The 21936-nt window shown below is 38.1% G+C and overlaps 1 protein-coding gene across 20 annotated transcripts in view; it reads right to left on the reverse strand.

Annotated features, from left to right (window-relative positions):
* Window positions 1–21936, reverse strand: part of CADPS2 (calcium dependent secretion activator 2) — a 565017-nt gene that overhangs the window by 96759 nt on the left and 446322 nt on the right. For 19 of the 20 annotated variants that reach the window (XM_055283833.2, XM_055283832.2, XM_055283827.2 and 16 more), the window contains one exon: window positions 757–860. In XM_055283833.2, the coding sequence (XP_055139808.1) occupies window positions 757–860 (104 nt within the window). Of the gene's footprint in view, window positions 1–756; window positions 861–9329; window positions 9347–21936 lie in introns of all 20 variants that reach the window. The other variant, XM_055283837.2, reaches the window with a different exon arrangement.

The following is a 21936-nucleotide window of genomic DNA, read 5'->3' on the forward strand; positions in this document are numbered from 1 at the left end:
TCCACGTTAACTTACTTTTCTAAACCTAAGCAATCACGGCATAGGGGAAAAGCACATGATGCAGCATTGCAAGATGGGTTTGTGTTCTGTCTTTGCCTCTTACCAGTTACACATTTGGACTGAAGGCAATGCAGGTTGATTAATTATAGGACTTTTCTGTAGCCCTTGCTGTTAACTAACTGCCCTCAATGAAAGGCAGGCAAACTATTTATGGAATTGTGTCAGAAATAGAGTGAGATTTCTTTCCTTTGTTACTGCAGTCTTGCTATTACCAATGAGACAGCAAATAGAGAACCCAAAAAAAAAAAAAAAAAAAAAAAAAAGCCCAGTGGAAATTACCCCTTGGTTTGGGAAATAAAAATCTCTTCTTGCAGAATAGCTCTGAAAGTTGCCTTAGGGTCATTGCAAGCCCTCTTGTGGTCATTAACTTTCCCCCTTCTTCAATAACTGATGAGCTAATTTCTCATGGCACAGATCCCATCAGTGTTTGTTGTCAGGAATAAACATGAAATTATACACACACACAATTGCTTTGTAATATATAGGAGTTATGTTTTTAGAAAATTCACATGTTCTCATATGTAAATGTGCAATGGGATGTACAGTGATGAAGTGAAACACTGCTTATCGTTGGTGCTTATTCATTAAATATTCAGATATGTATCAAGACTATGGGCAGGCCACTTATTCAGTGTAGCCACAATCATGGTGAAGCCTTACATATAGCTTTATACTACAGTGAAAACAGGTCATCACCTCTGCGTGATGCTCTTCATTCTGCTGTAAGACTTCTATGCAGAGCTCTGCCAGATGAAGAATCTCTTCCAGCTTTCTAGCAGGAGATGCCTGGTTCATGGTCTCTATGTGAAAAAAAATCATAATCATGTTACCTTGAAAATAAAAAGCCCAACATGTTTGAAGACGTAATGATGAGACTAGAATGTTGAAATAGAATGAGAAATAAGAAATACAAGAAATACAAATGAATACATTATAAAAAAAAAAAACAGTTCACCAGATTGCAGGAAATATTTCACCCACAAAGCAATGACAGGGAACTGCAAGTGCTTTGCCATTTAATATATAAGAACAGGTGCATCAGCACATTAGATGCTCAACTTCTGCAACAAACAAGTTATAATTCTCCTCAAGGTCAGCAACACAAAGAGAGCAGATACCACAGTCTTTTCTTTCTCTCTCTATTGTATTATCAGTACAATACCATTCTCACCAGATGAGTCATTCCTGGCATTAGCAAAACCCATGCTTTTTTGTTGCTATTTAAATTCCCAGCCTGAAATGTCTATAGTTCATGTTGATCTTAAATTCAAGAAGTACAAAGTCACCTAAAACAACTCTGACAGCTAGCAATTGACTGATTTCCTCCCTATTTCCCAGCCACCATCCCACCCCACCTTTCCAACTGAGGGGGTTGTGGGGGAGGAAGGCAGAAGTGTTCTTTGAAGCTGAAGGTTCTTTCTGCAGTAAGCCGAACTGGTATAAAAAGGAGACCACAATAAGATTAAGTGCAGTTACCTGAAATTCTGCTACAGAGAAGGCAAAGTAGTTATTTTCTAAGATTCAACAAGCTGGCAGAAATTAAAGAGGCCCTGTGTAATGAAACTGTTTCAAAACAATGTAAAGATTAGTTCCCAATAAGGACAATAAAGATAAATGTTGTCTGGGATTCATAGGCTCTTTCCCTTTGCTCAGCAAGGAGGTTGTGAGGAAAGAAAATCTAATTTTCAGTAAAAGAGATTCTTCTGGAGAACTTAAACACCATTTTTTTTCCTGCAACACTTTTCCCTTGATTTACTTCTTCCTAAAACCTCAGCCTTAAATTTGGAGGAGACACTTTCATTTGCTCTGTTCTAATGTATTCGGATGTACAATGATGCATTGAAACACTGCTTATGATTGGTGCTCATTCATTAAATATTCATTATACACTCACTGTAGCTCAGACACAGTGCAATGTACTGATGTGGAGTTCACATCCCTCAACCCTCAAGCCATATACACTTCCTACTATATTCCCCTACAGAATGGAAAGCCATTGCTCCTCTGTGACAAGGTTCAAAAATTACAATAATTCTTTAGAAAAATCAGTGTGAAACACCAAATAGTCAAGTGTGCCTATAATGTTGCTGGCTGTAGGAAGTAGAAGGCAGTATGAGACATACTTCCAATCTCAACTCAGAACCAGAAAATCTCTACTGAAAAGATCCATAGACATGAATGATCAAATGTTTCATCTGTTCCATGAAGATTTCAACATCCTCAAAGAAGCATGAAGTCAAGGAGGCTCATGACTTTGCATGACAACCTACTTAATTTGGGGGCCGCTCTAGCTGTTCTAGTTTCATCAGGAAGAGAAGGCCCCTAGGAAAAGTTTGAAAGCACCATGAGGCAAACCTACTGGTGATGCAGGAAATGTGAGGGAAGACTGCTGAAAGCAGGTCTAGGGGAGACATCGGGGGAAGGTAAGCCTGAAGCATGGTCTTAGAAATAACAAATGACCGGGGAAGAGGAGGAATTTTTAGAGAAGAAATACTGTATGACACAGATGAGGTGGATTTTGGAGAAAGGTGATAATAACAACCATTAGAAATGTTACAGTTTCAGGCAGGCGGATCACCTGAGGTCAGGTGTTCGAAACCAGCCTGGCCAACATGGCGAAACCCCGTTTCTACTAAAAATACAAAAATTAGCTGGGCCCCGGTGGTGGGCACCTGTAATCCCAGCTACTCAGGAGGCTGAGGCAGGAGAATCGCTTGAACCTGGGAGGCAGAGGTTGCAGTGAGCCAAGATCGCACCATTGCACTCCAGCCTGGGTGACAGAGGGAGACTCCGTCTCAAAAAAAAAAAAAAAAAAAAAAGGGAAATGTTACATTTTCTTGAGAGCCAATTATGTGTCAGGCACAAGCCGGGGCACTTCCCATGTGTTAGCACACACATTTTCCTAACAGCTTTGTTTTTTATTCATGTAACTCACAGATAAGGAAACATGCTCAAAAAGATAAATGCAACAGCTAAAAAGCAGTGAAGGTGAGACTTGAACATGTGGGCTCTTGTACTTGCCTGGCTGGAGTTAAGAATGTGCTAAGAACGATGGGTGATTATGGGAGACATTAAGATAATAAGCAGACTAGATGACTATATCCTATGAATAACTTGGGGCAAATGTTTCTTAGCAGGGCCTCAGAATAAATTAATTTTAGGAAAATGTATTTGGTGGTTGTGTCCAACAAGGATTGGTGAAAGTGTGTGATATGGATCCTGAGAGTCTGGTTTAGTAGAATAGTGAACTATGGAAAGATGATAGTAGGAATAGAAAAGAAGGGAAAGATGCACAGACACTCCAAAGGAAGAATCTGTGAGCCATTGTTGAGTGGCTAGAATTTGCAGGCCAGAGAGGAGTATGACTCTGAGGTTTGGAGACCTCATGGCTCAGAGAATGATGATGCACGGTTGATAAAGTTAGGCAATGGGTCTTCAATGGACCATCCCATATATTTTAGCACTAATTACATTGCCACATAAGTGTGATTTAAAATAAGTTAAATATTCTAAACTAAAAAAAATTGTGCATTGTAAAATCTACAAACATGCAGAGTTAGGCTATCTGAATCTTTGCCTGACAAACTGCTGCTCTGCTTCAAGATTCTACTTTAGGCCGGGCGCGGTGGCTCACACTTGTAATCCCAGCACTTTGGGAGGCCGAGGCGGGCGGATCACGAGGTCAGGAGATCGAGACCACGGTGAAACCCCGTCTCTACTAAAAATACAAAAAATTAGCCGGGCGCGGTGGCGGGCGCCTGTAGTCCCAGCTACTCGGAGAGGCTGAGGCGGGAGAATGGCGTGAACCCGGGAGGCGGAGCTTGCAGTGAGCCGAGATTGCGCCACTGCACTCCAGCCTGGGTGACAGAGCGAGACTCCGTCTCAAAAAAAAAAAAAAGATTCTACTTTAATGCTACCTTAAAATTGGACCTTCTCAGAGTTCTGGGTCTGAATGTGTTGCTCCTCTCTCTGAGCTCCCCTATTACAGGCTCATGAGTCTGTTGCTAAACTGTACTAGATCAAAGTCAGAAACTGATTCTCATTCACATGATTATCTTGTGCAGGCTTTGGACCATGGCAGGTATTTAATGAATGTTTACTGAGAATGCAGCAGAATAATTATGGGAGGAAAAGAATGTTAAAAATTTCAATCAATACCCCAAAATTTTTAACTTTACACGTGATTGCAAAGAGCTCATCTGTATCTAATACATCAAGGGTGGATAAGAGAGCATGCTCACGATAAAACGCAGCTGTAGTCTGAGAACACTTCTCGAATAACTGACAAATGTTTAGTTCTGAAATTCTTAAAGAAAAAGCTTTCTTCAGAAACAAAAACTTTGTCAGAAAATGTCTTCAAAATAACTTTTAAGCCTCAAGAGCATATCACTTATCTTTCTTAATTTCTCCATTTTTAGATGACGAGTATTAAGTTTGGGAGTCAGAGGGTTCTTGAACCCCTTAAATTATGTACTAATTTTTGTATGTAGAGGCATTTTTGGGGTAGGGGAGAAAGACCATATCTTTCATCAGATTCTCAAAGTTGTCTATAAACCAAACAGATGCTAAGAAGCACTGAACCAGATAATTTCTAAAATTCCTTCTAGCTGAAGCAATCTATGCCTCCCATAAATGTTACACTTAGATTTTGCATTATATTATTTCAATGGACTCATATATGTGTATAACAAGTTTTTCATAAAGAAAGATAAAGGAAATAAAATTTATTTATGTATCAAAGATTAGAAATTTATTTCTCCTACATACTTTAGTGCTAGGGACTAGCACTATTTGAATCTTTGCCTAACTCTGCACGTTTACACATTTTACAATGCACAATATTGTTTCAGTTTAGAATATTTAACTTATTTTAAATCACTAAAGTATATAGGAAAAATAAATCCTGCATACTCTTCTGAATCCTCACAAGCATTTTGCAAATTAGATAATCATGATCCTCCATTTCCAGAGTCTTGGAGAGGTTGAAGGTGTCTGAGGTTATACAGTTTGTTGCTGGCTGAGATGACATTAAAATCTTACCTCTGATGTCATACAGACAGAAATAATACTACAATGACTTGAATTACTACAATTCTTTTTCATTTTCAACTTTCTGAATAAAAACCACACAGAAATGCCCCCACTCCATATCCTTAGCCACAAGTATGCAATAATAGAAAAGCATCACAGAACCAACCTCAGAACTTATTATGTGTGAATCTTTCAAAATCAGCTATTACATGTGACACTATCTTAAGTACAAACTCTGAGAGTACCCTGTGTTCTAGTGAAATTTAAAAACATTCTAAAACATTTATTCTTCCTAGATTAAGTTTATTGAGAGGATCAAAACTTTGTACTTGAACATAATAGCCACTCTAATACTTTAAATAGATAGCATTTTATCAAGTACACTGTGTATCCTGTCTCTGGTTTCACCCATTTGGCTACGGCCAAGAAGTTTAATGCATTCTATAGTCATAATTCTATTAGATAACAAGGTTATCAATAGTTCCATTAAAAAGCCGAACATTGGGAATATTTGAGAATTCTTCCTTAAAATGTTTTTTTCACTCATTTTGTAACATATCCAAAGCATTACAGATGGCTCTACATCCTTCAAGCTTCACACCAAATTGCTGATTGTTGTAATACATTTCAAACAGTGACATTTAAAACAAACATGCCAAAAGTAGCAAGGTTTCTTGATGAATTTCAATGCATTGTTCTTGGCTATGATTCTTCTTTGCTCTGGAACACTTTTGGCTTTCTGTAACACTCCTTGGCTCATTGAAACAATTCATTTTTAATTATACCTCCGTACATTTAAGGAGAGATCCTACTGGGGAAGGGGAGGGAAGATGGAAAGATGTAAAAAGACAGCTTGACTGTTTGCTTTGGTAGGGTTTCATTCTACTCCATGGCTTCAGAAAGGGGCATACCCCTGGCACACTAGACTGGGCTGCCTCCCTTGCTGCTATTCCCTGTCAGAGTCCCTGTGGTGGATGCACAGTGATGCTCATGGTGAACCAGGATGTGGGAAGAAGACCAGTAAGATACCTTCCTTTTTAATCCATATATGATATGCAGTAATTTGTCATGCTTTGACCTTAACTTAAAAAATTTTTAAATTGATGAATAAAAAAGTATTTGCTAATAATCCTACATGATGATTTATGTATATATTATGTAACAATTGTCACAAATTAATTTTTATAAGAGAGATTTTAAATATCCTCACCTCCACTCATCATGATCTTAACTTTTAATGAGCTGACTGTATCTGTACTTGCAGCTAAACAATAAATAGTGTTGAAGATGGTGTTAGATTGAAGGACTATGGAAATAATTCCATCCCAATACTTCCCTGTCTTCTTCCCTCCTTTGCATCTACGCCATGATGATAAGCTAGGGAGCATGAAAAAATAATTCCTGTATATGCATTCATTTCTTCTTTGGTTTTTAAACTCCTCAGATTCCGTGGCCCTGAATTTGATTCAACAAACATTTTATTCCATGTAAGATACTTCGCCAGCCACTGAGGGGATACAATGATTAAAAAGATATTATTTCTGTCTTCAAAGAATTTATATACATCTCTTTCTAACCAGATTATAAGGTAGAATATGGCAACCTATAATCCATTTTTGGTCACCATAAAGAAGATCTGTTATAAAGTCTGTAAAGAGAGTGGATTAAATGTAAGCAGTATGTAAGAACAGGGTTATTAGCTTGGAAGAAATAGGATCAAAGATGCATCAATAAGAAGGCTTTAAATTGCTATGTATATCATATGGAGTTTTTTCAGAATGAAATTATTGTGGTAGGTATGTGTTCGAGTTTACAAAGCTAGCAACAGTCCAAAGTGGAAGTCTTCCACCTCTTCCCCTCCCATTCAGAGAAAAGCATTCACTCACTCCTCTGCTTCTTCCCTCTCCAGCTAATGACTATATATCAGATGGATGATGAAAAAGTCCTGATGTTCAGGAGATAGCTGAGGTGAGAAACACAAAAATCTTAATAAGGGACTGTAGGGATAACTTCGGAAAATCAGAAAAGAGGTGTGGAAAAAGGGAGAAAATGGGAAAATCTCCACTATCTAGTGAAACGAGGGAAAGGAAGGACTATAGTTTGGCAACAGCAGGGATATGAGCACACGGAAGCAGTCACCTGGGGCACTCTCTGAAGTGAGGCCCAAACAGTAAGGCTTTACTTTGAGAGCTTGTAAAGAACAAGGACATTAGGGGCCAAGGGCACAGTATCTAATTTCTTCTACGTGGAATCCCAAATGTCAGCCAGTAACAAGGACTGTCAGCCTACTCTCTTGTGGACTGCTTGCTGGCAAAACTTATCTACCATTAGGCCCAGCTGAAGAAATGGTGGAATGGATCTTTTCTTTTCCCTCTCCCCACTAAAGGAGATAGTGATTGATCCCCTAGCTGTTCCCTTGCAGAAATATAAAGCAACATTACATTACACACTCTCACGCACATATACACAATGCTTTAGGCACATAAACAAATTGTCCTAATTACAGAGATCAGAAAATACTCTATCTTAGGTAACTCATTAATGTTAGATGCCTTCTGTTCATTTATAAACCATAATCCCCTGGCCAGGCACTGTGGCTCATGCCTGTAATCCCAGCACTTTGGGAAGCTGAGGTGGGTGGATCACTTGATGTTAGGAGTTCGAGGCCAGCCTGGCCAACATGGTGAAACCCTGTCTCTATTAAAAAAAAAAAAAAAAAAAAAAAAAAATTAGCCTGGCGTGGTGGCACACACCTGTAATCCCAGCTACTTGGGAGGCTGAGGCAGGAGAACTGTTTGAACTCCGGAGGCAGAGGTTGCAGTGAGCTGAGATTGCACCACTGCACCACAGTCTGGGTGACAGAGTGAGACTCCGTCTCAAAATAAATAAATAAAAAAAAATAAAAATAAATAAACCATAAGTCCTTTTAGTTTACCTTAGCTAGCCAGGGAATTTCTACTGGATCCCCAGTCTGCTCTAATTTGAATCTTAACTCTGATATCAACATCCTCCCTCTTTGCATAGTACAGACTGATGACTCAGTTGGAAAGTCTAAATTTTTATCTAGATTTTCTGACCCATCCTCCAGCTCTGGATACAGCAACCTGTGGTAATTTACATGGTGCCAAAGTCTAGGACAAGTAGGCTCCAGGAGGTCAATCCTGGCCAGATCTCAATACTTACAGGCTTTCTTATTCCAAGATAGGAGAGTGGGAAATTAGGTACTTCCTTATCCATTAAAAAAATAACCCATTCCTGTCCCTGCCATCTGTCTGCCAGTTTTTAGAACTTGTGGCTAGGTGCACCTAAGGAACTTTTGGACTCAGTACCCTAGAGGAGATAGTATACAACTTGTTTAGAAGACTGCCTCAAAATCTGGGGGTGAGGTGGTTCCCAAAACCCAACTTACTTTTTTCAGTTCTTTAGGGTCAACTGGCCTATAATTGCTCCACTATCTGTGACATTGCTAAGACCTGGCACTGCCAACTAATGAAAGAAAATGAGGAATCATTGACTCTCTCCTGGTTTACCTGACTGCAACCCAAATGATATTATGGTTCCACAAGTGTTGGACTATGTACTGCTTTCATCAATGAATGGAGTACCTTCAGTATAGATCTCCATTTCTCGGCTTCAGCATGCATCAGAATCACCTGGAGGACTTGCTAAAACACAAACTGCTTGGCATCATTCCGAGTTTCTGATTCAGTAGGTCTTGGATGAGTCCCAAGAATTTGCATTTCTAACAAGTTGCCAGGTGATGCGTATGATGCTGGTGTAGGGAACGCACTTCGAGAACTACCAGTGGTTACGAAAAGCAAAGTTAAAAACAAAGGTGACCTATGTAAACTTTGATTATTTCCTCCTTTCCCTGAAATCAAGCTATACCTTTATATAAACCTTATTTCAGGTAAAAGGTGACTTTTTCTGCAGAATCCGAACTGATTGCCAGATAGGATAGTGTCCACATTTGGGAAATCCTATATATAAATGAAAATAATTAATCCAGGATGGTATAGCCTCCCAATAGGTATTTAAAATCCACACAAATACTAATGCCACATTTGTTTGAAAACAATAGATCTGTGGCCTCCTAATTCCATGGCTTCCTTTGGGACCAACTCATTTAATGACTCTGCCATTTAAAGTAAGATTTGCGGTTAATATTTCCCTGGAATTAACCATGCTAATAACATAGTGCTTTGGAATAATTGTTCTGTCATCACAGTCACATTAACTACTTTACCTAGATTATCTTTCGCATCGGTAAATTCACTGTAAGCCAATGGCCAGCTGTTGAACAAAGGAGAATTGGCCACTAGAGTATAGGCCAATGACAGCTGGGCTGAATCCAAACTGAGCAGTCTCCATAAGCCAACAGTAAGTGCTGACCCATGAGTGGTGAGCCATAAAACGTCAGGTACATGTGAGGTAAAACTCAGTGACTCTGTGAGACTATCTTGGGGTGGAATACTGAGGCATAATCTCCTCTAAAGATCTTAAAGTAAGAGATGATAGTGATGGAATTACAGAGAATAGATTACTAGAACACACAAGCAAAAATTAATATTTGGTTTATCATTTGTCACAGGCTTCTATTCTTACATGATTTATAAGAGGCGGGAGACACATTTGGCCCAATTTCAGTTTTATTAAAGTTGTCTTTTCATTGAGACCTTGGCTCTCCCAAAGTTTATGAAGTAAGAAAAGCTAAGGTCTCACAGGGACAAATATGTCTACAGCATTGCTGGCTGCAAAGACTACGAAGGCTTGAGGGAGAAGAAAGTTTTCTATGCTGTCTACTTAGTTTGCTCTGGATAGTTCTGGATATAACTGTGTTATAGGATTTTAATGATAGCATAAAATTTTTCCAGTGGTAATTTTGCCAGCTAATTGTGTAATAGCTTTTTTTTTTTTTTAATTTTTTTTTGGACAGAGTCTTGCTCTGTCACACGGGCTAGAGTGCAGTGGCGTGATCACATCTCACTGCAGCTTTGAACCTCCAGGCCCCAGGCCCAAGCAATCCTCCCACCTCAGCCTCCCAAGTAGCTGGAGGAGTGCACCACCATGCCCAACTAATTAAATTTCTTTTTATACAGATGGGGTCTCACTATGTTGCCCAGGCTCATCTCAAATTCCTGAGCTCAAGTGATCCATTTTTGCCAGCCTCCCAAAGTGCTGGGATTACATTCGTGAGCCACCATACTCAGCCATACATTTTTTAAAAGATTGATCTCTGCTGGGTGCCATGGTTCACGCCTGTAATCCCAGCACATTGGGAGGCCGAGGTGGGTGGATTGCTTGAGTTCAGGAGTTCAATACCAGCCTGGGCAAAGTGGCAAAACCCTATCTCTACCAAAAAAAAAAAAAAAAAAATTATCCAGGCATGGTGGTGTGTGCCTGTGGTCCCAAGCTACTCAGGAAGCTGAGGGTGGAGGATCATTTGAGCCCACCTGGGAGGCGGAGGCTACAGTGAGCCGTGATTGCACCAGTGCACACCAGCCTGGGTGACAGAGTGAGACCCTGTCTCAAAAAAGACTGTTCTTTAGCCATGTCATATACACAATATATGTGTATATACACACATACACATTCAGTAGCTGAAACTGATGAATAGTCCCCTCCCTGGTGTGTTGTTCTTTATATATACATTTTATCTGTTTTTTTCTAAATATTATTTAAATTCAGAAACTGAAAATCAAATACTGAATCACATAAAGTCTATAGCATCTTTAATATCATGCCTATTCCTTCCTGTTTTTTAATTGCACTTACCTAATACATTCTTTCCATGTCATTTGTTTTATTCGTAAAAGCAGCACCAACACACCTCCACTCTCACTTCCTGCCTGACCCTTGCTTTAACTCTTTTTTCCATACTCAAGGAGAATGTTTGCCTGTGAACAATGGGGATACAGGCAAGGCAGAGCACAGCAAGGCACGAAGATGAAGATGGTCTGTTCCGTGGGCAATGGCAGGGGACAGGGACTCCAAAGGCTTGCCAGCTGCAAGGCAAGCGAAGGAGAAGGAAAGAGAAGATATTTGGAGACAGTAACCACAATATGAAATATAACATTTGAAAAGATTTGCAGCCTTGGGTGATGAGAAATGAGTCAAAAGATCTTGATGTCTGCATGTATGTCTTTGTTTCTTTTGATACATAATCAAGGTCTTCTAGGGCATGCTAAGATTTAAAGAAAGTCTCTCAATTGGCAAGTGTAAAAGACCAGGTTTACAGAGTAGGGTTGGGCTTAGTGCCATCTTGAATATTTCTACAGCTGTAACATCACAAATTTGCCAATCACCGTGAATGTGTGTGCATGCATTGATGCCTCATGGATATATTAAAGGGCTCCTCTTTGAAATTAAAATATAAATGTGTGTGTGTCTTTTAAAAAGCTTCAACTAGGTCTTTTAATTTATTGCTTGAAACTATATGGTCACTTAGCTAGGGCCTACAAGTAATGAATCCTTCTTAATTTGCCAAACTATTTCATCTGTTCAGTCTTTGGGTACTTATAAACCCTGTTGATAAATAAGGAGGTAGAAACCTGTCAGTTTTCATCACTCTAGTTTTGTACAATTGGAAAAGACTTTTTCATACATGTAACCTACTCAGATTAACAAGGTGCCATGAAAGTCATGCTGCTATGTCTCTTGGTGTACCTGTTGGCACCTGTTAGTAAGTAAATGAGAGGTCACCAGTTAGTTGCTTTCAAATTCAGTCTCTGGAGATTGACAAACTCTATAAAATTGCTTGTGAAAGGAAGAAGCCTTGTTATTTAAAGACTGCATTTATCTGTGAATCCCATTCTATATAAAAGTAAAAAAACAACAAGTACATGACACACTGTCAAGTGAGCTGAGCAAACTGACATCCTTCCTGAGACCTTTTAGAAAACAGGTGCTGAACACTTGTAATGAGATTTCCATGCATCTTCAGAGGAAGTAGGAAAGATTCTAGCAAGGGCTGTTCAGAGTGTTACAGATCATGGCCAAGGAAATAATTCCGAATAAGGAACAAACTGAAGAAGGCATTACATAAATGCTGTGTGTCTCTGTGTGTGTGTGTGTGTGTGTGTGTGCGTGTTTTAACTTTTTCTTTTTTCTTTTCTTTTTTAGAAGACACATATCCACCAGACAGAAGTATTTTGAAGTATATAATTTTTCCAGATCCTGGGGAATCTGGGATATATTTAATTAACTATTTCTGATCCGTTATCTAAGTGTTTTATTTATTTCTATGTAGAAAATGAACTAAAATGGGGGCACGCTATGTTTTATAAGAAAGTTAAAACGATTTTAACTCAGATATTAGACAAACTTGGAAAATCATCTAAGAAGTGAGAAAGTGAAAACCATTGGGGATAATTACAATAAAGAGTACTAAATTTATAGTGGTATTTTCTTCATTGCATTTAGATCTATAATCTCTCTGGAGATCAGGTTTCTATTAGAGAGGAATTGAGTTCATCTGTATCCATTAAATAAGCCCATCATTCAAATAACACTTCCCAAAAACTGTATCATTTTACCACTGATTTGTCTCCCATCTTTGCTATAGATGAAGTATATCAGGCTCTCATTTATAGATGGATCTGACCCTATGCTTCTAGTCTGTCTGCTGGATCATGGGCTTTGGTGATGGCTTTGTAACTTGTCTTAGATAACACTTTTTTTCTAAGTTGACTTAGTTACTCAGTATACTTTATTTAAATTTTAAGGTAAATTTATCAAGTTCTTTAAAAAACTAGAATTTTGATAGATACTGCAATGAATTTATAGATTAATTTGAGGGAAGAATTTATATCTTTTTTTTTTTTTTGAGATGGAGTCTCGCTCTGTCGCCCAGGCTGGAGTGCAGTGGCGCAATCTCGGCTCACTGCAAGCTCCGCCTCCCGGGTTCACGCCATTCTCCTGCCTCAGCCTCTCCGAGTAGCTGGGACTACAGGCGCCCGCCACCACGCCCGACTACTTTTTTGTATTTTTAGTAGAGACGGGGTTTCACCGTGGTCTCGATCTCCTGACCTCGTGATCCGCCCGCCTCGGCCTCCCAAAGTGCTGGGATTACAAGCGTAAGCCACTGCGCCCAGCCAGAATTTATATCTTATATTATTAAGTCATCCCTCCTAGGTCATGGAATAGCTCTATCTCTATCTAGATTACTTTCTATGACTTGTGAGTTTCAAAATTTTCTTCATAGAGGTCTATAAAGTTTCACATGTTTTTATCAAAGCTAATTCCTGGATACCTTACAGTTTGGTTGTTACTGTGAAAGTTATCTCATTTTTGTTAATATGTTTTAGCTAGTTTATTGATGGAGTGGAGCAGTGGTTCTCAATGTGTGGTCCCATGGCCCACTGGGAAGACCACCTAAAACCTTTCAGGGATCTTCAAGATCAAAATTACTTTCATAAATAATACTAAATGTTTTTGCCTTTTACATCCTGTTGACATTTACACTAATGGTGCAAAAGCAATAGTACGTAAAAATTACTGTTGCCTTAGCATGAATCAAGGCTGTGGTTGCAAATCATAACTGTCATTGTATTCTTTCACACCATGCACTCAAGTAAAAGAAAAAGCCAGTAACATATAAAGCCATACTTGATGAAACAGTAAAAATATTATTTTGATTAAACCTCTGCCCTTGAGTGTGTGTGTGTATTTTTTTTTTTTTTTTTTTTTTTTTTTTTTTTTTTGAGACAGAGTTTTGCTCTTGTTGCCCAGGCTGGAGTACAGTGGCACGATCATGGCTCACTGCAACCTCTGTCTCCCAGGTTCAAGCGATACTCCTGCTTCAGCCTCCTGAGTAGCTGGGACTATAGCCATGCACCACCATGCCTGGCTAAGTTTGCATTTTTTTAGTAGAGATGGAGTTTCTCCATGTTGGTCAGGCTGGTCTCGAACTCCTGACCTCAGGTGATCTGCCCACCTCGGCCTCCCAAAGTGCTGGGATTACAGGCATGAGCCACTATAGTATGTGTGACAAAATGGGAAGTTTGCCTAAAGCACTTTTGCATATTGAAGGGCAATGAATGATTGTCTCAAGGAAAAGTATTTGTGTGACTATTTGCATCCAGGGCATCTCTCCTCCCCACACTTACAGAATCATTTTTGGTAGAAAAGAGTACTGACAACACATACTTATTCAGAGTTGGCTATTTGGCAGACATTTTCTGAAAAAAACAAATGACTAAAGTAAACATGTCACTTTAAGAAAAACAACCAGTGTTTGTTACTACAATGCTATTATTAGAGTTTTCAAGGAAAATTAGAATTTTAGAAATCTTGTATCTGTTATAAACTTGATAGCTTCTCAATACTTTAAGATGTTTCTGATGAGAAGGGTGATATTTAAAGTTGTGATATTTTTGATATAATACTTGCTAATATAGGGATAACTCAGAAAACCAATATTTTCCAAATAATATATGAAGTTGAAAAATCATGCACACACACACAGCTTTTTTTTTAAATATATATCACAAAACTAAGTTTCAATTTGGTCCCTATCCAGGTGATCACACGTACTAGATCAGTATAGCTCAAGCAATGAGTTTTTACAAATCATACATATATTGCTTTATAAACTAAAACCTTGAAAAAATTTATAATTTCCTAAATATTCTAAAGAAAAAGACAACAGGTTATTGTCTTTATTTTAGAGCAAACAATTTGTATCTAACAATTTGTCCCTAATCAACAGGTGACTTAGAAGCAGAAATGATCACAGAGGTTTTACTTTCAGGCCAAGTTCTCATTATCCAAGCCACACTGTCCAAAAAGCTGAATGGAAATTCTTTAACTACCTGTTCAATTCTTTTTAGGGTGAGGATTCGGTTTAAGATACAAATTACGTTTTGCCATTGTCGGTGCCTATGGGAAGATGAAATTTCAGGTCTATTATTTAGGTGTTAGAAACTTCAGTTCATGGAGACAGACAATACTTAAAATTCAAATTAACTTCCTAAGGAGCCACATAAAACTCTTATCAGAGAAAATGTTACATCATCTTAGAAATATTAGTAAAAATTATTTACCACTAACAAAAAATTGCCACAAACTCTGCAGCTTTTTTAAATAAACACATGGCCTCTAGACACAAACATTCTTAAGCAGAACAGATTTTATTTATTATTTATTGCTATCGTATACTATGGAGTGTTAAATTAAAAAGCCACCCAGATGACACACACATCCTAATGATGTAAGGACTGCCACAGTACAACTTCTCCTCTCAAAGACAGTAGGTACTCTGGGCCTCTGGGAAAGCATCTCTACCCCATTCAACTGAGGCTATGAAAATAAGAACACAGGGGTTAAACCTGGGAACCCGGCAACTAGAAGGCCAAGAAAAATCCTCACCTCCCAAAGACTTTGCTTATTCATTCCATGCTACCTTTTGTTCAGGGCACCTCCATATTTCTAGGTTCACCATAAGCCTAAGTACCAAGTGTATGCAAAAGATCTCATGTCCAGGCAAGTCCTAAGGAGCAGTCTCCCCTTTTATATCTTAAATCACAATATGCTATATAATTTTCAGGAAACAGTAGGAACTGTTATCAAATGTATGACTGCGCTCTTGTCTGTGAGAAAGTCTTTGAACCAAAGAACAAATTGATTCTTCTTTTAAAATAATATCTAATTTGCATCAACAAGGCACATGATTTAAAAAACAATTAGGAAACATGATGCTTCAGTGTTATCTTCGCATGCCAGAATTATAAGTAAAAAAAAGATCTCACTATTATTTAGCTGGTAGGTTAGTGAAAAAATTAAAGCAAAGGAGAAAACTAGTTGATTTTTAACAGGATAAGTCAAAATTTCTTAACACAAAAGAGGCAATTCAATGAAATGGTAGCATTTTATAACCCCAAGATTAAAAAGAGCTGCTTTCTAGAAATGTCCAGTTTTCAAAATAACTGTTTCTATGAAACATGCAAATAATTCCCAAGAAAGAAAGAAGACAGTTAGAGGGAAGTCCTTTGTTTTATTTAACCCATTATGAAATTTTAAAATCCCTTTATTCTGCAAATTTGTGCTGCCAGTGGAGAATTGGAAGAGTTCCCAATGGAAGAGAACTATGATGATGGAAGAGAACTGAGTCACAATTAAGCAGCACACTGAATTACAAAAACAATCAAAACAGGCTAGATTACTGGGCATTGTTAATGTAACTGCTATCTATAACCTCTGGCTTCTCTGATCCAGCATTAGCGCTTCCCCCACTTCTTCCTGCCGTGATAAGGGCATGAAATTACGGCTTAATTTTTCCAATCCTGTTATTTTAGTGGTTAGTTTTTGCCCTAAATTTTAATTATTCAGTAATTGGTTTGAAAGACTTTTTGCAAGCCAGTTTGCCAGTTTATGGATGTTCTTTCTGCTATTATATAGCCTGATAAATTCATTTGTTTATCCAATAAATATTTACTGAGCACCAGATATGTGCTGGGCACATCTCTTGGCACTGTGGATAAGAAGTTGTTAAAATGCAAAATCCTCTGTCCTCCTGGAACTAACATTCTAGGACAATAAGTGGGATGAATGCACTATACATTGTGTTGGATTATAATTAGTGCTGTGGAAGAAAATAAGGCAGGAAAGGGGGATAAATCTTCTGGGCTAGGAGTAAGTTTTGCAAATTTTAATCACTTTCAACACCTGACATCGTGAGGAATGTGGGGGGAAAAATAAACAAAAAAATTTTAACCCAGTGCAAATTTAACTAGACAAGCTAGTCAAGGGCGGGGAGTGTAAGAAGAGATCGACAGATAGTGGGCTCCGAACCTCCCACTTACTAGCTATGGGACTGTAGACACACTATATAACCTCTCAGGCTCAGTTTTCTGAGAAGTAATAATAATGATATTATTTATTGCAAAGTATTCTCTTAAGAAGTAAATTGAGCTGCCTGTAATCCCAGCACTTTGGGAGGCTGAGGTGGGTGGATCACGAGGTCAGGGGTTTGAGACCAGCCTGGCCAGCATGGTGAAACCCCTGCTCTACTAAAAATACCAAAATTATCCGGGAGGCAGAGGTTGCAGTGGGCCAAGATCGTGCCACTGCACTCCAGCCTGGGTGACGAAGCAAGACTTCATTGGGGGCGGGGGTGGGGGTGGGGGTGGGGGTAGGGGTGGAAACAAAGAAATTAGTTGATACATCACATATAAAGTGCTTAGAATAGTGCCTGGTATATAAGCATTTTCTCTTTTTACTAAATAATTATCATAATTTTTGGAAAGAGTGGCTTTTATTAATATTAATCCTTGGCTTTTGTGATGCAGCTGAGGTGTTTATCATAAAATGCCATTACTTTGAATCAGTCTTGGAGGCATGGCAGCCAGTGAAAAGAATGTGAAGAGGGCTCTGGTGTCTGAGAGATGCGAGTATGAATCGCATGTCTGCTCAGTTTTAATGGCAACAGCAGGACCTTGTGCAAGTTAACGCTTTTTTTCAGAAGTCTCAGTGAACTCTCCATAAAATACCTATTTTGTAGAGCTATTTAAGTAACCAGTGAAGCAGTATAAATAGAAAGCCTTTGGGACAGGCCAGGCACTGTGGCTCATGCTTGTAATCCTGGCACTTTGGGAGGCCGAGGCTGGTGGATCACCTGAGGTCAGGAGTTCAAGACCAGCCTGGCCAACATGTGAAACCCCATCTCTACTAAAAATACAAAAAATTAGCCAGGCGTGGTGGCAGATGCCTGTAATCCCAGCTACTTGTAAAGTTGAGGCAGGAGAACCACTTGAACTCGGGAGGCGGAGGTTGCAGTGAGTTGAGATCATACCAGTGCACTCCAGCCTGGGCAACAAGGCAAGACTCTGTTAAAAAAAAAAAAAAAAAAAAGAAAAGAAAACCTCTGGGACACATAGGCAGTCAGTAGATGACAAAATTATGATGAATTTTGGGTAGAGCTTTACTCTTTTCTAGAGGGTATAAACTGAGGAAAATTATTAGAATGCTCAAGAGACTACAGTGTCAAAGTATTATCAAGCCATTTGAGTTCTTTAGTTCTTTCACATGTAATTAATATTTTCATTGTTACCCACTTTTAAAAGCATCACCCCACCAAGAACACTTACAAGGTAACCCTGCTAGGTTACCTTGCTACCAAATGTAAATAACATGATATAACTAATATATATAATATATTTTTTGGAGACAGGGTCTCCTTCTGTCACCCACGCTGGATTGCAGTGACACAATCATGGCTCACTGCAGCCTTAAACTCCTAAGTTCAAGCAGTCCTCCCGCCTCAGCCTTATGAGTAGCTGGGGCTACAGGTATGAGCTACTATACTTGGCTAATTGAGGCGTGTGTGTGTGTGTGTGTGTGTGTGTGTGTGTGTGGAGATGGGGTCTCACTACGTTTCCCAGGCTAGTCTTGAACTCCTGGGTTCAAGTGATCCTCCTGCCTCAGCCTCCCAAAGTTCTGGGATCACAGGCATGAGCCACCATGCTCGCCCTGGAATATAACAACATTTCTAAAAAACTCCTGTCGTCTGTTACTTCAGAACATTCTTAAATTTAGTTTTCCCTTCAATCAATTTAAATTACATAAATTACATTGATTTTTCTTTTTTTTTTTTTTTTTAGATGGAGTTTCGCTCTTGTTGCCCAGGCTGGAGTGCAATGGCACCACCTCGGCTCACTGTAACTTCTGCCTCTCAGGTTCAAGTGATTCTCCTGCCTCAGCCTCCCAAGTGGCTGGGATTGCAGGCATGTACCCTCACTCCCAGCTAATTTTGTATTTTTAGTAGAGACAGGGTTTCACCATGTTGATCAGGCTGATCTTGAACTCCTGACCTCAAGTGATCCACCCATCTTGGCTTCCCAAAGTGCTGGAATTACAGGTATGAGCCATTGTGACCCGCCGATTTTTCCCTTTTCTAAACAAGCATTTAATTTTAATAAAAGTATATTTCCTAGAGTTGCCAACCTGCCCAATTGACCAGTGGTATGGACTGCTAAGTCACTGTGAGGAGAAGACTTCTGTTTGGTGGAAGCAAGGTATATAGGGGACAAGTCCCTCTTGTTCTCTCCTCTCTTTAAGGAGATCAGGCAACTCTACACATTGCCTCTGCCCCAGGCTTCAAAAAGGGGCACTCTGACCCTTTCATATCTCCCAGGGGAAGAAGCACAGCTTCTGGAGGTTAAGGATCACCTAAGTCCAGTCCCAGCTGGCTGAGTTATTTATTCCATGGCAGCTGGAAAGCCACGAACAACCCTGAACTTCTTGTTTGTAAACTAGGATGAAAGCTGTTTTTACAACAGGAATGTTGTGGGGGAGAAAAATGCCTTAAGAGGTTTGAAAAAGTTTGCTAAGGAGCATCGGATTGTTGGTATTACAATGTGCTGTCATAAGAGGGGATAATCAGTCCCATATTTTTTTCTAATTCATTTTTCTCTAAAGTGCACTTAGCAATCATTGTAGGTGTGTTCTTTCTCCTCTTCGTGGCTCTGAGTGTTTTGTTCCTGTCACTTTCTGGGGTCAAATATTGAAAAAGGTAGGGAAAAAAACAACAACAAAGAAATAGAGCCCTTAATAGAAGACTTCAGTTAAAAACAACCCAAGCAAACTTGCTTGTAACATTGCATACAAAATTTGACCAAAATGAGAAAACTAGGATTAGGAAGTTTCATCACTTGTCTCTCGCTTCATTGTTTTCAGATGGAACTAACTAATCTACCTCTCTCCAAAGTCCAGAGTGTCTACTTTGTGTCAGCAGGCACAGTGGTGGGTGCTGGGAATACAAGAGTGAGCAAGTCAGTAAGGACCCTGCCTGTATGGGGCTGAAGAGAAGATAGAGAGGAGAAACAGATCATAACAGGCACATGTACTTAAATGAATAATTGTGATAAGGGATGCAAGAAAAAAAATAATAGAACGTTAAAAATTCAGCGACTCAGCGAACTCTTTCCTAGCAATTTCCTGATGGGATTTCATAACCCCTGTTCATTCCTGTGATTAACAACTTTCAAAGTTAATAACTGCTTACTTTTTATTTAATAGCATTTATGCTTTTTATTCTGTTATTTTCAAGAATGATAAAGGAAGATGGTCCTCTTTTCTTGTTGTAAGAGCCCTTCAAATATCTGTGACAGCTTCCAAATAAGATTAGTGGATATGCTTAAAACATAATGCATACCATTCATATAGCCTCAGGTTTTTTGCTTTAAATTTGTATCAAAAATATTGCTGAACTTTTAGAGATGAATGGCCTATACTTTACCTACAAAGCATTAGCAATCATTCGGACAAAATCAAAGCATTTTCAGTATTCCTAATCAAAATGATCTAATAGAAGCCCTGAGAAAAAGAGAGCTATTCATCAATGACAAAACATCACACTACCAACAGGAATGGAAACAACAAAATGAAAAAGGCAATCTACAGAATGCGAGAAAATATTTGCACACCATACATTTGAGAAAGGGTTCATATCCAAACTATTTAAGTAACTCCAATAACTCAATAGCAGAAACCCAAATAGCCCAACTTAAAAATGAAAAAAGAAACTGAATAGACATCGCACAAAAGACACACAAATAAATGACCGGCACGTAAATGAAAAGGTGCTCAACATCACTAATCTTCAGGGAAATGCAAATCAAAACCACAGTGAGCTATCATCTCACACCTGTTAGGATGACTATTATTTAAAATGAACAAACAAAGAAACAAAACAAGAGATAGCAAGTACTGGCAAGGATGTGGAGAAGAAAGAACTCTTGTATACTATTGGTAGAAATGTAATTAGGTGCAGCCACTATGGAAAATAGTATGGAGGTTTCTGTAAAAATAAAATATGGAACTCCAAAGGATTCAGCAATCTCACTTCTGGGTATACAACCAAAAAAATTGAAATCAGGATCTCAAAGAGATATCTGCTCTCCCATGTTCATTGCAGCATTATTCATTGAAAGCAACCTAAATGTTCATTGAGAGATGAATAAAGAAAATGCATAATATACATACAATAGAATATTATTCAGCCTTAAAAAAAGGAATTTCTGGCTTTGTAGTAAAATAAGCCAGTCACAGTACATAATAACACATGATACCACTTATATGAGGAATCTAAAAGAGTTAAACTCATAGAAGCAGAGAGTAGAACAGTGACTGCCAGGGGCTGGGAGAAGAGAACATGAAGTGGTATTATTCATAGGGCACAAAGTCTAAGTTATTCAGGATATATAAGTTATCTAAGTTATTCAAGATATATCTAAGTTATCCTAGATATATTCTATCTAGAATATATATATCTAGATAGAATATATATATCTAGATAGAATATATATAATCTAGATAGAATATATATATTCTAGATAGAATATATATAATCTAGATAGAATATATATATTCTAGATAGAATATATATAATCTAGATAGAATATATATATATATTCTATCTAGATATATATATATATCTCTAGATAGTATATATATATTCTATCTAGATATATATATACTATCTAGATATATATATATATCTAGATAGAATATATATATATATTCTATCTAGATTATATATATTCTATCTAGAATATATATATTCTATCTAGATTATATATATTCTATCTAGATATATATATTCTATCTAGATATATATATTCTATCTAGATACATATATATTCTGTCTAGAATATATATATTCTATCTAGATACATATATATTCTATCTAGAATATATATATTCTATCTAGATACATATATATTCTATCTAGATACATATATATTCTATCTAGAATATATATATTCTATCTAGATACATATATATTCTATCTAGAATATATATATCTAACTTATATCTAAGTTATTCAAGATATATTCTAGGGACTTA

This window comes from Symphalangus syndactylus, chromosome 6 (assembly GCF_028878055.3).
Source record: "Symphalangus syndactylus isolate Jambi chromosome 6, NHGRI_mSymSyn1-v2.1_pri, whole genome shotgun sequence".
Taxonomy (NCBI): Eukaryota; Metazoa; Chordata; class Mammalia; order Primates; family Hylobatidae; genus Symphalangus; species Symphalangus syndactylus.